The sequence below is a fragment of the Physella acuta genome, unplaced genomic scaffold (genome assembly GCF_028476545.2).
Source record: "Physella acuta isolate Inbredline_101_S28 unplaced genomic scaffold, ASM2847654v3 ptg000065l, whole genome shotgun sequence".
Taxonomy (NCBI): domain Eukaryota; kingdom Metazoa; phylum Mollusca; class Gastropoda; family Physidae; genus Physella; species Physella acuta.
This window is the reverse complement of record NW_026731585.1, coordinates 527,677-544,748: the sequence shown is the minus strand read 5'-3', so window position 1 is coordinate 544,748 and position 17,072 is coordinate 527,677. Positions and strand designations below refer to the sequence as shown.

Sequence of the window (17,072 nt, the reverse complement as noted above, 5' to 3'; positions counted from 1 at the left end):
TTATCTATATTAGTTTTTTTTTAGAAGTTTAGATTACTTGGAGATTAGCTGGACTAATACTTAACAACTAGAGGTCTGTTTGACTAGTTCTAACAGTTTGGAGTTGAACCTAACATTTCCATCTCATTAATGTTACTGTTTGCTGGGCATGTGGTTCACCTGGGCATGTAGTACACCTGGGCATGTGGTACACCTGGGCATGTGGTTCACCTGGGCATGTGGTTCACCTGGGCATGTAGTACACCTGGGCATGTGGTACACCTCGGCATGTGGTACACCTGGGCATGTGGTACACCTGGGCATGTGGTTCACCTGGGCATGTGGTACACCTGGGCATGTGGTTCACCTGGGCATGTGGTTCACCTGGGCATGTGGTTCACCTGGGCATGTGGTTCACCTGGGCATGTGGTACACCTGGGCATGTAGTACACCTGGGCATGTGGTACACCTGGGCATGTGGTACACCTGGGCATGTGTTCACCTGGGCATCTAAGATTTGATGAGATTTCATAGATTTTTCCACTGTTTTGTTAAATTATTCTGTGCAATCTATGCATAAAAGTATTATGTTCCCCAGTCTATGCAGTATGCACAATAGTATACATTTTCTGCGCTCATCCAGTCTATGCACAACAGTATAAATGTATACTTTTCTAGAATCCGATTAGAGCTTAAAAAGTTATAGTTTGTATTTTAAAAAATTCTAGTCACCTGAATACCAAGTAACATTGTTTATATATAAAATTGAACAGACAATAAAAAGGTGAAGTAGATTCAATGGAGTAAGTTCACAATGTGTGAGGATTAGTTACAGTAAATCTTTTAAGTTCAGTTACAGCGATTTTGTCAACAAAATATTTTTTTTAAAGCAAGTAGTTTGGTCCCTAAATAGTATGGACAGATGGTGTTTTGTCTTATGTTTTTTTAATTACATGTAATATGTATGAGATTATTTGATAGCGTCCCACATTTTGAATGATATTTTTGATTTGACCTGAGCTTTCATCAGTCAGTTTTGACCACCAGAATCTGAGCTATTTAACCTGTACTAAGGAGAAATAGCTAAGATGAGGTTCATTTTGTCATTGGTCAAAAGTCAGTAACAGTTTTTTTGTTTACAAGTGTATATTTTTAAGGTCTGTTATGTTACATATATTTACACAATTTTACATAGATTTATAATTTTTTTACATCATCAAATGCCCGGTGCCATTTTTTTTATAAGAAACTTTTAAATTAGAGAAATGTTAAATTTCTAAACGAAATTTATGAAAATAATTGCTTTGTGTTCTCCTAATTTATGTAAATTTGTATGTGCAGCATGCTAATTGCCATAATTTATGTGTGCAGTGCACTAATTGCCAAATTGTATGTGTGAGTGCCGTGACTAAATTACTTAATGTTTTACTCCTGAAAGTTGTGTATCCAAATAATTCTAATAATCGTATTTTTTTTTTGGAGTTGTCCGTAGTGTCTAGTGGGACTTACGTCACATGGTAAAAGGTTCAGTAATTAAAACATCATTTTTGAAATTTCATTTTAGCAAATTATTTATTTTCCAGACTTTTTAGTATATTAGACAAATCGGTTGAAATGCTAAATCTGGACCCAGGTAAATTAGTATCCAAGAAAGAAAGAAACTGGGGAATGGGGAGAAGGCATGAGTACATTTTTAGAGGTAGGTATCCACTGAATAATTGAAACAACCTTGAGATTGGTCCCAACCTGTTAATGTATAATGTTAGTTATTGCTTTATATGCCAACACCCAAGTATATCCATGCTTCTATAATTCTTGGAACTAATTAAAATTTGTAAGGCAATGTGTCCACCATATTGTCATTCAGTGTTAGTACATGATAACGTCCAAATAAACAAATGTAATCAATGAAAAGTAGTGCTTTTTATCTTTTATTTTTTTTTAAGTACAAAATACATGCTATCTAAATTTTAAGCCCTTTCTCCACATTTACTTAAGGTGAGATTTTTATTTTCGATACATTTTATTCTATGTTTTAACAGACACAAATATTTATGCAGTAAATAATAAAGTTTAATAAAGGAAAAACAAGTATAAAAAATGTTTGTGAAAGACAATGGTAACTTAAGTACAAAAATAAACCACATTATAGCCGGTATAGATAAATCCTAAATAGTGACATTGCATCTAAATATGTTCAGCATTAATCAGCTTTTAAGATTTTATTGTAACGTACTTAAATATATTTTTTGAAAATTTATTACAATTACTATGCTTGCACTACTTGCAGTATAAAAAAAACATGATAAAATGGATTAAAGTATATTCGCAGTCTAAAAAAACAAGTTGAGTTTAATTAAATATTTTTTCTGCTGTGTTGTAACATGTTCTAAACTTTATTCCATTTTAAAAGGTATACAATTGACACAAATGTGCATTTCTTATATATTTTATTATTCTAAATAAAAACATTTAGCAATATTGTTCTATTACCCAGCAAAACATGATTTATAACTAATGAAGCATGTGCTTTCATTTGATCCACGAGTACCTGTATTGGTTATTACTGTTTTTACAAGAAAGTTTTTAAATCATGATTTACTTGAATTGGACCTGTCTGGAATTGTAACTAACCTTATAAAAGTGCCATATATATACACTAATCACACTGGCGTTTTTTTTATAAGGCTGCTTAAAATTTATCATAATAAGTGCTGTATATTCATTGCAAAATATCCTTTTAATCCTAAGGTACATTCTTAAAGCAATATTTTAAATAAAAATTCAATAAATTTGAAAACAAAAAACTTGCTCCGCTTACTTATTTTCTTGTCAAATTTATTGCTAGCCATCTATATCGACTCATGAGCACATTCACACAAAACTTACATTCTCTCACACATGTGCACACTAACACAAAAATTACATCCTCTCACACAAGCACATTCACACAAAAATTACATTTCTATTCTATCTTACATAAGTCATTCATTAGAAAAATATACATCTACATAAACTTGCCACCAACTACACAAGAGGATTGTGACTATATTTACATTATGCCCCAATAAATGTGTAAATAGCGGCAGTTTCAATTAAAAGTAGGCCAAACTCATTGTGCGAAGTATAAAAAAGTTTGTTTTGACACTAGATATTCTCTTGAAATTATTATTTCCTAACAGCATGTTTACACTACCCACATGTAGGACTATACAAGTCTAGGAAAGAAAAAACTTTGTCAAATTAATTTTATCAGAACATGTATAGGGGACCTAGTCATTTATTTTTTCTAGACAAGTATAGTATACATCGCAAGTTTATATGTGGTGTAAGGATACAAGTCCACGACCAGGATTTAATAGACCTATGTCTGGATGTTGCCTGTGGTTCACACTACCCACTCACATCTGGGTGTACGTGTACACTATACGTACACATACAAACCCCTTAGGGTCAGCTGACATCTGGGCATACACGTACACCTTGCCTTAGTGTGTATTTCCATCAGCTTATGTGAGATGTGTGTCAGCCATTGTGAGGTAGGAAATTATCCCAGCAATCACAACTGTGTACACAGACACCTGTGCTGCTGATCCATTTTTGCTTGGCTCATCACAATAAAATGGTGCACCTATTAAGGGTAGACAAATGCTGTTTCAAGAGTAGTTACAAATATTCCTTGTGATTAAAATATTTGTTATAAATTTTTTCATAGTAAAATTGTAGATGATTAAACCAATACAAAGTTAAAGAAGTTAAAGGTATTATTGAAAATAGAAAAGAATGATCACCATTGTCACTCAGTAGTACCCTCCTAAGTCAGAACTAATTAATTAAAGTTCATCTAATACAAAACTATTGCATCAACACTCACCTAATACAGCACTAATTAATTAAAGTTCACCTTATACAGAACTTATGAATCAACACTCACCTAATACAGAATTAATTAATCTACACTCACATAATACAAAAATAATGAATCAAAACTCACCTAATACAGAACTAATTGATTAAAGTTCACCAAATACAGAATTAATGAATCAACACTCACCTAATACAGATCTAATGAATCAACACTTACCTAATATAGAACTCAGGAATCAACACTCACCGAATACAGAGCTAATTGATTAAAGTTCACCCAATACAGAATTAATGAATCAACACTCACCTAATACAGAACTTATGAATCAACCTTTACCTAATATAGAATTTATAAATCAACACTCACCTAATACAGAACTTATGAATCTACACTCACATTATACAAAACTAATGAATCAAAACTCACCTAATACAGAACTAATTGATTTAAGTTCACCTAATACAGAATTAATGAATCAACACTCACCTAATACAGAACTAATTGATTAAGGTTCACCCAATACAGAATTAATGAATCAACACTCACCTAATAAATTATTAATCAATCAACACTCACCTAATACAGAACTCATGAATCAAAACTCACCTAAATCACTACGCAGCTTCATACGGAACTGGTAATTCTTGGTCTGTGGCGTAGCCTTGCGCACCCGTATTCTGATGTAGTTTGTCCTTGACTTGCCACAGATGACCTTGGCATTGTCCTGACACTTAATTACGTGCTGCAAAAATGTATGGGACAGAAAAAACATCATTTAATTACGTGCTGCAAACATGCATGGGACAGAAAAAAACATCATTTAATTACGTGCTGCAAAAATGTATGGGACAGAAAAAACATCATTTAATTACGTGCTGCAAAAATGTATGGGACAGAAAAAACCATCATTTAATTACGTGCTGCAAAAATGTATGGGACAGAAAAAACCATCATTTAATTAAGTGCTGCAAAAATGTATGGGACAGAAAAGATCATTTAAAAACATCTTTAAAACACACCAGAAACTTTTATGCTGAGCGGTGACATGAGAATAAACACATTTGACCTAGCAGAAATGATTTATTACTAAATTTATAACAGGTAAGCAATGAACTTTAGTGGGAGTGGTGTTATAAGATGTAAGTGTGGTAATGATGTAAGGAATATAAACAATAGAGCTTCGTAATCTTACAGCGGGAAAAAGGGATGGGGGGAGGAGGGAGCATAGTTGAATTTGATTCTTATGTTTCTGCGTCACATTTTGGTTTGTCTAGTTATAGGCCTACACTGTGAATGTTAGCTACACACAGAAGGGGAGGGAAAGATGTGTTACATTGCCCGGCTTCATGCAAATAAGGATGGTGAAATTCAAACTCCTGTGAATATTTCCAATAAACAAAGGGTTTAATTAATCTGACGTAGCATTAAACTTTTATGTGCTAAGGATAATTATGAAGAAAAAAATTTTTTACTAAAAATGATCAATAGTGTCATATATTAAGATATAGATAGGCCATGTAAACTTTTGAGACATTGCAATGCTGAGGTATTCTAACTATCTGCCCCCCCCCCCCTTCCCACCTTAAAGTAACATGTCTCCCATGTCTCACCCTGAGGTGATGGTTCCAGAGTTTCATTGACAGATGACCGATACAATGCTTTACCAAATATAAATAGTCCCAAAATTAATATCCAGTTCAAGGACAAATGATCTCAGAAAAAATATCCCGAGATATTTTGTCTGGTTTGTCTGACATATTTTGTCTGGGATATTTTGTCCGAGATCATTTGTCCTGTCACCACCCAAAAAATAGACAAACTCCTTACAAGAGGATCGACGTCCTGCGTTGGGTTGTCATAGATGATGATATCAATGCCACACTCGTAGAACTGGATCTGTTCTATCTTGTACTGAAGAACGTGACCCGCGTCTGCTCTCAGAGTGACATCGCAGTGGTCTCTGGTGGCCATAGCGCTGGTGTGTATGTAAGCAAAGACGTCAGCCAGATCGTTCAGGTCCTTCAGGTAGAAGCCTTCAGATGCGTCACACCCTGCCCCATTGAGGTCCACTAGAATATATTGTAAAAAACATTACTAGGAAGATCTACTGAAATAGATGAAAAAAAGTATATCAAAACAATGTTGTGAATGTTGGAAAATTTCTTTTCATGCTGTAATAGAATTCACTTGATTTTAATAACTTTTGAAAATTTTCAATAAAAAAATTTCATTTATATTGGTTAACTTGTTCTATCAATTGAAAATTATTTTTCTTCAACATATACCAACAGAGAACAATAATTATTTTTGCTATAGTTTTATGAAGCCATTTTTAAATCCGATTCAAGTATTTTTTTCTTCCATATATGAGTAAATAAATAAAAGTTCAAAATATATTTTTGTAATTGTAAAGCCTATTCAGGTGAGTTTGCTAATGTTTTACACTGTAGCCATATGGAAAATTCTGAGTAGAGCAAACTACAGAAGGAAAGTTCTGCTTAGTGTAGACTACTACAGTAGAAAAGTTCTGCATAAAGTAGACTACTACAGTAGAAAAGTTCTGCATAGTGTAGACTACTACAGTAAGAAGTTCTTCAGTAGGAAAATTCTTTGTAATTTTTATTTGTTTTGATCCCCTATAGAGCACAAAATGAACTTGAAATAACAGGATTAAAAGTTCTTTTCAATATTTTGTTTCAACAGAGAACTAATGCTGGATCTGATGAAAGAGGTCCACCAACCCTCCCCACTTTTACCATGCACATTACATCACAAAAAACTATGGTCCATTTGTTTATCAAATATAAGACCTCTTTGTCTGTTGAAAGCTTTTGTTTTCATCCATTCATTAAATAAAACACAAAACCTATTTAAGATTTATTTCCTTTGTATGCTGGCATTACCAGTAAGTAATTTATTATTTAACTAGAAAAATAAGAATACAATTAGATTCATTACAGATTTATTTGTATGTTAATTTATGTTTTGATTGGAGAATTATAAAATGTGAATACAATTAAGACTAATTTCAACATAGACCAGTGAACATACCCAAAGCTACCCTTTCCTCCAGCGTATTTGCTATATTTTTGGAGTCCAATAAGCTTGGCCCTAAAATGTAAAATAATTAGTCATTTCTCATTAAATAAGATTCTCTGTAATCATTGCAATAAGTGTAGTGGCAACGAAATTTTTCCCATCAATAGTTCATACAGGTCAAATGTTTTTTAATTGTAATCTTAAGGAAGTTTGTCATAGGTCTATAGAGGGGTAAGGGAAGGCATGGTCGAATGGTAGAGTGTTAGGCTGCTAGCCTGAAGGTCTCGAGTTCGAATCTCAGTTCAGACATGTGACTTTGGACGTCACTGAGTTCCTCAGCTCTGATGGGTACCTGACTAACATTGGGGAAAGTAAAGGTGGGTGAGTATAGTGCTGACAAGCACACCACCCCCTGACATACCGAGGCCAAGAAACATGAACTCTACTTCATCTGCCCAGTGTATTACTAGGTCTAAGGAGGAACGTAAGATGGGTTGAGAAGGCATGCCTCATCAACAACCCCTCAACCCCCACCCTTCAAAACCCAATCCCCACCCCCCATCCTTCTACACCAATCCCTCAGCACCCACCCCCTTCAGCACTCAAGACTTGCAAATATCAAGCCTCTCCTTTACTAGTGAACTACTGACTTAATCCTGACACTTCATCTTATACTTAACTTAGTAAAACAAATGAAGTGCTAGGATGAATCTATTAAAAATCTGTGAATAAAACTCTGTACCTAAATCATTCATCAACTTGATACTGATGTCAAACAACTGTGGACGGGTGTCTTTAGATCTCACTTCAATTTTCAGGAAATTGCTGTTTGACTTTTTATACAAAGGGGCTTTGTTGTTATTTGAGCATTGGATGCTGGTCTGGGATAAAAATAGATTAACAGTCAATGAATGGGTGGGTTTAACATTCAGTTGGTTTAGTTTAACAGTAGAGAGAAAGGGTTTAGTTTAAAATCAGATTTAGGGAAATGGTTCTCTGTGAAATGTTATTCTGCTGAGTAGGTCTATAATAAAATGTTGACTTGGCAAATCAGTGTGTGGATCAAAACTTATATTTTCTTCAGGAAGATAAAAGCAGATTTATATTTTAAGAGTAGCAGCCTCACTGGTCTAGCCTAACTGCCCACTGGTCTAGCCCTAACTGACCACTGGTCTAGCCCTAACTGACCACTGGTCTAGCCCTAACTGCCCACTGGTCTAGCCCTAACTGACCACTGGTCTAGCCCTAACTGCCCACTGGTCTAGCCCTAACTGATCACTGGTCTAGCCCTAACTGCGCATTGGTCTAGCCCTAATTGATCACTGGTCTAGCCCTAACTGACCACTGGTCTAGCCCTAACTGACCACTGGTCTAGCCCTAACTGACCACTGGTCTAGCCCTAACTGCCCACTGGTCTAGCCCTAACTGCCCACTGGTCTAGCCCTAACTGATCACTGGTCTAGCCCTAACTGACCACTGGTCTAGCCCTAACTGCCCACTGATCTAGCCCTAACTGCCCACTGGTCTAGCCCTAACTGAACAATGGTCTAGCCCTAAAAATAACTGCCCACTGGTCTAGCCCTAACTGACCAATGGTCTAGCCCTAAAAATAACTGCCCACTGGTCTAACCCTAACTGACCAATGGTCTAGCCCTAACTGCCCACTGGTCTAGCCCTAACTGATCACTGGTCTAGCCCTAACTGAACAATGGTCTAGCCCTAAAAATAACTGCCCACTGGTCTAGCCCTAACTGACCAATGGTCTAGCCCTAAAAATAACTGCCCACTGGTCTAACCCTAACTGACCAATGGTCTAGCCATAACTGCCCACTGGTCTAGCCCTAACTGATCACTGGTCTAGCCCTAACTGACCACTGGTCTAGCCCTAACTGCCCACTGGTCTAGCCCTAACTGCCCACTGGTCTAGCCCTAACTGACCACTGGTCTAGCCCTAACTGACCACTGGTCTAGCCCTAACTGACCAATGGTCTAGCCCTAACTGCCCACTGGTCTAGCCCTAACTGATCACTGGTCTAGCCCTAACTGACCACTGGTCTAGCCCTAACTGCCCACTGGTCTAGCCCTAACTGCCCACTGGTCTAGCCCTAACTGACCACTGGTCTAGCCCTAACTGACCACTGGTCTAGCCCTAACTGACCACTGGTCTAGCCCTAACTGCCCAATGGTCTAGCCCTAACTGACCACTAGTCTAGTCCAGTCCAAACTGCCCACTTGTCTAGTCCAGTCCTAACTGCCCACTGGTCTAGCCCTAACTGACCACTGGTCTAGCCCTAACTGATCACTGGTCTAGCCCTAAATGCCCATTGGTGTAGCCCTAACACCCCACTGGTCTAGCCCTAACTGACCATTGGTCTAGCCCTAACTGCCCACTGGTCTAGCCCTAACTGACCACTTGTCTAGCCCTAACTGACCACTTGTCTAGCCCTAACTGACCACTGGTCTAGCCCTAACTGACCACTGGTCTAGCCCTAACTGACCACTTGTCTAGCCCTAAAAATAACTGACCACTGGTCTAGCCCTAACTGACCACTGGTCTAACCCTAACTGATCACTGGTCTAGTCCTAACTGACCACAAGTCTAACCCTAACTGCCCACTGGTCTAGCCCTAACTGACCACTGGTCTAGCCCTAACTGACCACTGGTCTAGCCCTAACTGACCACTGGTCTAGCCCTGTCCACTGGTCTAGCCCTAACTGCCCACTGGTCTAGCCCTAACTGTCCACTGGTCTAGCCCTAACTGACCACTTGTCTAGCCCTAACTGACCACTTGTCTAGCCCTAACTGACCACTGGTCTAGCCCTAACTGACCACTGGTCTAGCCCTAACTGACCACTTGTCTAGCCCTAAAAATAACTGACCACTGGTCTAGCCCTAACTGACCACTGGTCTAACCCTAACTGATCACTGGTCTAGTCCTAACTGACCACAAGTCTAACCCTAACTGCCCACTGGTCTAGCCCTAACTGACCACTGGTCTAGCCCTAACTGACCACTGGTCTAGCCCTAACTGACCACTGGTCTAGCCCTGTCCACTGGTCTAGCCCTAACTGCCCACTGGTCTAGCCTTAACTGCCCACTGGTCTAGCCCTAACTGATCACTGGTCTAGCCCTAACTGACCACTGGTCTAGCCCTAACTGTCCACTGGTCTAGCCCTAACTGCCCACTGGTCTAGCCCTAACTGCCCACTGGTCTAGCCCTAACTGCCCACTGGTCTAGCCCTAACTGCCCACTGGTCTAGCCCTAGCTCTCAGATCCAGCACTAACCAGCAACTGACCACTTACCAATGGAGCTGTATCAGAAATGTAAATCTCAGCAGAGCAGCCAGAGAACTTGATGACGTCAATGAGAAACTGGATTCTCCCCCCTGGGTCTGTTCTGAGGGTGATCTCACACTTGGAAGGGGCGTTAACCCCAGCCTTCCCGGACACGATGGCCAGGTCATTCATGTCCTTGAGGTCAACAGTTTGTCCACATCCGGGCCCTGCCAGGTCCACTACGGATAAATAGGTCAGTATGTCAACCAATATGGTAGCAATCACAACAATAGGGCTGGTAAGTAGGTCACCAACCAGTTCTATGGGGTCGTCCATAAATGACGTCACACTCAGAGGGGGGAGGGGGGTCGGTAATTTTGTGACGATGTGTGATGAGGGGGAGGGGGGGGGTTCAGATGGTGCGACGTAACACTTTTTTCATTATAAAAAACAAATGTTAGTAAACGAATTTTAGACGTTATTTCGCGTTTTAGAAAACTGTTTTAATAAATTGTAATAGGAATTGTTTACAATACTCTATTTTGACAAATTTCAGACAAGAGTTTGGAAAAATATCGATGTTTTAAAAAAAAAATTCAACTGCAATGTTGAGGGGGGTTGTAGGCTGAGGTGTGACGTCATTTTAGGGGGGGGTCTGGCTTTTTGTGACGAGGTGTGACGGAGGGGAGATGGGGAGGAGGGGAGGTAAAAATCATTTTTAAAAAGTGTGACGTCATTTATGGATGACCCCTATGGTTCATGCAGGTTTTATTGAGCAGTAGAGCTGGTTGGTGACCTACTTACCAGCCCTATTAGCCTACCAACGGTATTAATTTATCCTAGATAGTGCGTGGGCTGGGGGTCGAACATTTCTGATTAATTTAGTAGCGTAGCTAGGAGGTGGGGGTGCAAGTTCTGTAAGGGTAGCCCAGGCATTGCAGGTAAAGCTACTCATCTGGCATGTCCTATATTGCTTTGGGGGTTTTAAGGTAACCTAAGACAATGTCCTATACTGAAGGGGGGTGTAATGGTACCCTAACACAATGTCCTATAGGGCTGATAAGTAGGTGACCAACCAGTTCTATGGCTCATGCAGTTTTTATTGAGCCGTAGAACTGGTTTGTGACCTACTTACCAGCCCTATATTGGTGGGGGGGGGGGGTTCTGGTAGCCTAGGACAATGTCCTATGTTGGGTGGTGTAATGGTAGCCTAGGATAATTTCCTATTCTGGGGGGGGGGGGGTTGTAATGGTAGCCTAGGATAATTTCCTATTCTGGGGGGGGGGGGGGTGTAATGGTAGCCTAGCACAATGTCTTATACTGGGGGTTGTGTAATGGTAGCCTAGCACAATGTCTTATACTTACATAGCACTTTGTTGGCCCCTGCTACCATCGAGATCATCCACAGGTCTATAAATAGCACAGGCCACATATTCGTCAATGGAGGCATTTCAAAGTGGAAGATTCAGGGTTTTTTTTTTTTTTTTGCTGCATCAAAAAATAGAGCAAATACGGTAATGTTTGGTAGGTGTAAGAGCTACCAATGAAGAGAAAGTTAAAGGTCATGTGTTGTATTTGTATACGTTTTTGCTGAATAATTGTAGGCCTACTGCAACGATTGCATATTTTTGTGGTGTGTGTATGTGTGTTGACTAATGTAGGCCTAAGAAATGTTAACAGAAGATGGGGAACTACATTCGATAAGAAATGTTAGCAGAAGATGGGGGCAACATTAGATAACAAATGTTAACAGAAGATGGGGAACAACATTTGATAAGAAATGTTAGCAGAAGATGGGGGCAACATTAGATAACAAATGTTAACAGAAGATGGGGAAAACATCAAGTAGATAAGAAGCTGATTTTTTGAAAAGCAGCTAGATCTACCTTTTTTGAAAACACACATTTCAAGACTACCAATTTAAATTGGTAATTGGATGTTTCATTGAATTAAAGTGGGACAATAATGCAATTTTCCATTACAAAAGTCTTAACGCTAGTGGAATGAAAAAACCCACGCTAAACTCTATTAAGCTAGTGTATTTCCTAGCGAGATATCGCTAGCCCTAAAGGAAAAATATTGTAGGGGGGGGGGTGGACAGAAGGTGACATGAAACCTAATTAAGAATCAAGATAGAAAACAAACATTTCTTGCATCATGTGAACGGCTGCGATAATTAGATTTTGACAGATTTAAAATTGTTTTAGCTAAACTGGTTGTTAACAGACCTATGTTGTATAGGTGGATAAACACAACACACATTGCTTCACCTCAGGTTAACTTAAGCCAGTTGCTAGATCCACAGGTTAAACTTAAGCCAGTCCACACCTAGCTAAACCCACAGGTTAACTTAAGCCTGTCCACACCTTGGTAGACCCACAGGTTAAACTTAAGCCAGACCACACCTTGTTAGATCCACAGGTTAACTTAAGCCAGACCACACCTAGCTAGACCCACAGGTTAACTTAAGCCAGACCACACCTTGCTAGACCCACAGGTTAACTTAAGCCAGACCACACCTTGGTAGACCCACAGGTTAAACTTAAGCCAGACCACACCTTGTTAGATCCACAGGTTAACTTAAGCCAGACCACACCTAGCTAGACCCACAGGTTAAACTTAAGCCAGACCACACCTTGCTAGACCCACAGGTTAAACTTAAGCCAGTCCACACCTTGTTAGATCCACAGGTTAACTTAAGCCAGACCACACCTAGCTAGACCCACAGGTTAAACTTAAGCCAGACCACACCTTGCTAGACCCACAGGTTAAACTTAAGCCAGACCACACCTTGCTAGAACCACAGGTTTAGCCAGACCACACCTTGCTAGACCCACAGGTTAACTTAAGCCAGACCACACCTTGCTAGAACCACAGGTTAAACTAAAGCCAGACCAGACCTTGCTAGACCCACAGGTTAACTTAAGCCAGACCACACCTTGCTAGAACCACAGGTTAAACTAAAGCCAGACCACACCTTGCTAGACCCACAGGTTAAACTTAAGCCAGACCACACCTTGCTAGACCCACAGGTTAAACTTAAGCCAGACCACACCTTGCTAGAACCACAGGTTTAGCCAGACCACACCTTGCTAGACCCACAGGTTAACTTAAGCCAGACCACACCTTGCTAGAACCACAGGTTAAACTAAAGCCAGACCAGACCTTGCTAGACCCACAGGTTAACTTAAGCCAGTTGCTAGATCCACAGGTTAACTTAAGCCAGACCACACCTTGCTAGACCCACAGGTTAAACTTAAGCCAGACCACACCTTGCTAGACCCACAGGTTTAGCCAGACCACACCTTGCTAGACCCACAGGTTAACTTAAGCCAGCCCAGACCTTGCTAGACCCACAGGTTAAACTTAAGCCAGACCACAACTTGTTAGACTCACAGGTTAAACTTAAGCCAGTCCACACCTTGCTAGACCCACAGGTTAACTTAAGCCAGACCACACCTTGCTAGACCCACAGGTTAACTTAAGCCAGACCACACCTTGCTAGACCCACAGGTTAACTTAAGCCAGACCACACCTTGGTAGACCCACAGGTTAACTTAAGCCAGACCACACCTTGCTAGACCCACAGGTTAACTTAAGCCAGACCACACCTTGGTAGACCCACAGGTTAACTTAAGCCAGACCACACCTTGGTAGACCCACAGGTTAACTTAAGCCAGACCACACCTTGCTAGACCCACAGGTTAAACTTAAGCCAGACCACACCTTGGTAGACCCACAGGTTTAGCCAGACCAGACCTTTGCTAGACCCACAGGTTAACTTAAGCCTGCCGTGTTGCTGACTTTCACCAGTTTGATGACATCTTGAGATCAACGTATGTTTTTGACCTTGATCATGTGACCTGTCCACTCGTCTCACACAAAATAGCCTACAGCTTTGCTGAGGGATTTTTTTCTGCGGTTGGGCTATTAGTTTAGCTACTGTAAGCTCATTAAAGTAATCCAATATACAACGCTCATGATGAAGGCCTATATTTTTAATCGTTTAATTTAACTATCGTGACCCCAAACCCAGCAATAAGGGGGGGGGGGCATTAATCCATGTTCGTGCATCTTTGCATTGATAGTGGTTTGGTAAAATAAACAATACTAAAGCTGATCTAAAATATCATTCTAAGGCCACTAAACCACGCAGTTTTGCGTAAACAAATTAAAAATCAATACACAAACTGTAGTGTAAAAGACGTGTGAACCGTATGCAATTTATTGCCCTCTTTTGAATAAGCGAAGGGGCATAACTCGGTATACACTGGGATAATAACACTGCTGCCAGCACAGCGAAACCGTACACCTTGAAAAACAGCATCGACAAAACGGCCCCCGAGCAAAAGGACCTGACAAGACGCATTCAAAGGGTTAACGACAGCGGGAACTCTTGAAACATAAAACCGAAGATTTTGACAAATCGACTTCCAAAAATAAGGACCCCAAATATTTGACCAACGACATTCATTCACATGGCACAGCGTGGCCGTGTGGTAGAGCTTGCCCAAAGTCTCAAGTTCTGATCTCGATCAATCCACCCAGCTCTAATGGGTACCTGACTAATGTTAGGGAAACAAAAGCGATTGGGCATAGTTCTGACCAAACTGTCCCTTCATATGTCGAGGTCAAGAAACATAAACTCTACTTCATCTATCATATTGTTAGTTCTAAAACGGGGAACTTTATATTGCCTGCCGACAATATATCTAATTTCAATTAAGCTGCAAATAATACCATGCAATATCAGCTGGACATTGGCGGGGTCTTTTGCCGTGGCTCTAGAGACAGCTTAGCTGCTGGAGCACGCAGGTATTGGCCAGTGTTGAAAGTCAAGCTGACCGTGACCGCTTTGATGGGGATTTATAGCAGATCGCTGTATTGATTTTTGTCCTACAGCCAAAGAACATTCTGATTATATCGATTTGATGAGGTTTCATTTAAACAGGTCGTTTAACCAGGGACTGTTTAGTCGCAGCTTGAAATGTGGCTTACACAACTGCTTACATACTTGCTTACATGCCTGCTTACATATCTGGTTTACTACAGCATCCCCCCCCCCCCCCCCCAAAGCAACAATTAGATACGTGCAAGGTTTAAAAAAACAGCGGGTACTAAACTAAATTCTAACTAGAGATTAGTTGTTGGTATGATAGTTCTAGTTTTCTGTTCAATTATCTTCAAATAATCGTATTGTAATGCCTATTGTAATGACTATTGTAATGACTACTGTAATGACTATTGTAATGACAATTGTAATGACAATTGTAATGACAATTGTAATGACTATTGTAATGACAATTGTAATGACTACTGTAATGACTACTGTAATGACTATTGTAATGACTATTGTAATGACTATTGTAATGACTATTGTAATGACTATTGTAATGACTACTGTAATGCCTATTATAATGACTATTGTAATGACTATTGTAATGACTATTATAATGATTATTGTAATGACTACTGTAATGACTATTATAATGACTATTCTAATGACTAGAACACTAAACAAAAGCCCTAAATTACGTCAACAAGGCTTGTGCCAAGAGGTTGTGTACACAAACGTCACCACCTAGGTGGAGGGGAGAGGAGGGGGGGGGGGTCATGTGATGTGTGGCGAGGGAGAGGGGAGATCAGAAAGTCGGGTCGCACATTTCTGCATTTAAAAAAAAAGGTTAAAACTGAAATTTAGCCATTATTTTTTTCTCTGAAAAAAACTTTTTTTTTAAATGCAATAAATGGTATCAATAAACTCAATGTTGATCGAGCAAAATAAACATTACAGATGAAATCGCAGTTTAAAAAGCAAAAACTGCTATTTGGTGGGAGGGGTGGGGGGTAGTCTCGGGTGTGACGTCATTTTAGTAGGAGAGGAGTTCTGGCATTTTATGACGACGTGTGACGATATGTGACGATGTGTGACAACAAGATGGGAAACGGAATGAAAATCGTTGTTTAAAAAATCGTGACGTCGTTTATGGATGACCCACGCTCTAGACCTGAGGGCAGTGTGACTCTCTGGACCGGACAATCAACTGACTGCAACACTTCAAACTAATCTAATCCGAACATTTGATATCTGAACCATTTCGATTAGGTAAGTGACCAGACCTACTACATCGAGTATCCAGTGGCGTAGCCAAGATCGTCTCAAGGGGGGGGGGGGTCAAATTTTTACCCGGGGACAAACTTTTTGCACCCCCCCCCCTCTTAATCTTCGATTTGCACCCCTACCCCCCTCAAACTTTCAATTTGCACCCCATCCCTCAAACTTTCGATTTCCACCTCCCCCCTCAAACTTTCGATTTGCACCCCCTCATACTTTTTAAATATATACCGAGGGGTCTATGGGGGGGGGGTTATGCCCCCCCCCCTGCCTACGCCACTGCGAGTATCCTATGGGAATCTACTTTAATGTTGTTATTTTACCTTAGAAAAAACCTAAAATAATCCCTACTGGTCTAGATCTAATCGATATCACATCGATTCACCTGCATTATTTATAGATCTATATTATATATGTATGATGCTTGGGCCAACACATGAAGCCATACTACAGATTTCTGTTAAGTTTTGGTAAATCCTTTATTACTTTTAGGTTTAGGGATCTTAAATTAATGACGTAATACTCGAAGGAAGGGGGCAGGGGAGTCATTTTTTGACGATGTGTAATGAGGGGGAGGGTTCAGATAGTGTGACGACAAACTTTAGCATTAAAAAAAAGTCAAGTTAGGAACTGAATTTTAGCGGTTATTTATCGTTTTTTGAAAACTGTTTTTGAATATAGTTATAGATATTGATTTATGACCATGCTCAGTCAATATTTTAAAAATAAATCGATGTTTTAATAAAGCAGGAGAGATCTCCCCTAAACTTTCTTGAATATTCTTATTAAACAC

At 39.8% G+C, this 17,072-nt stretch overlaps 1 protein-coding gene across 1 annotated transcript; it reads right to left on the bottom strand.

Annotated features, from left to right (window-relative positions):
- Nucleotides 1–1,942: 1,942 nt before the first annotated feature.
- On the bottom strand, nucleotides 1,943–11,644 carry LOC131951422 (uncharacterized). Its single transcript, XM_059313834.1, has 7 exons — nucleotides 11,530–11,644; nucleotides 10,192–10,403; nucleotides 7,629–7,767; nucleotides 6,899–6,958; nucleotides 5,675–5,916; nucleotides 4,454–4,589; nucleotides 1,943–3,610 (listed from the first exon to the last, which is right to left on the bottom strand). Exons 1-7 carry the CDS (start codon nucleotides 11,612–11,614, stop codon nucleotides 3,489–3,491), a joined length of 996 nt encoding a protein of 331 aa, XP_059169817.1. The 5' UTR covers nucleotides 11,615–11,644; the 3' UTR covers nucleotides 1,943–3,488.
- Between the last annotated feature and the right edge of the window lie 5,428 nt (nucleotides 11,645–17,072).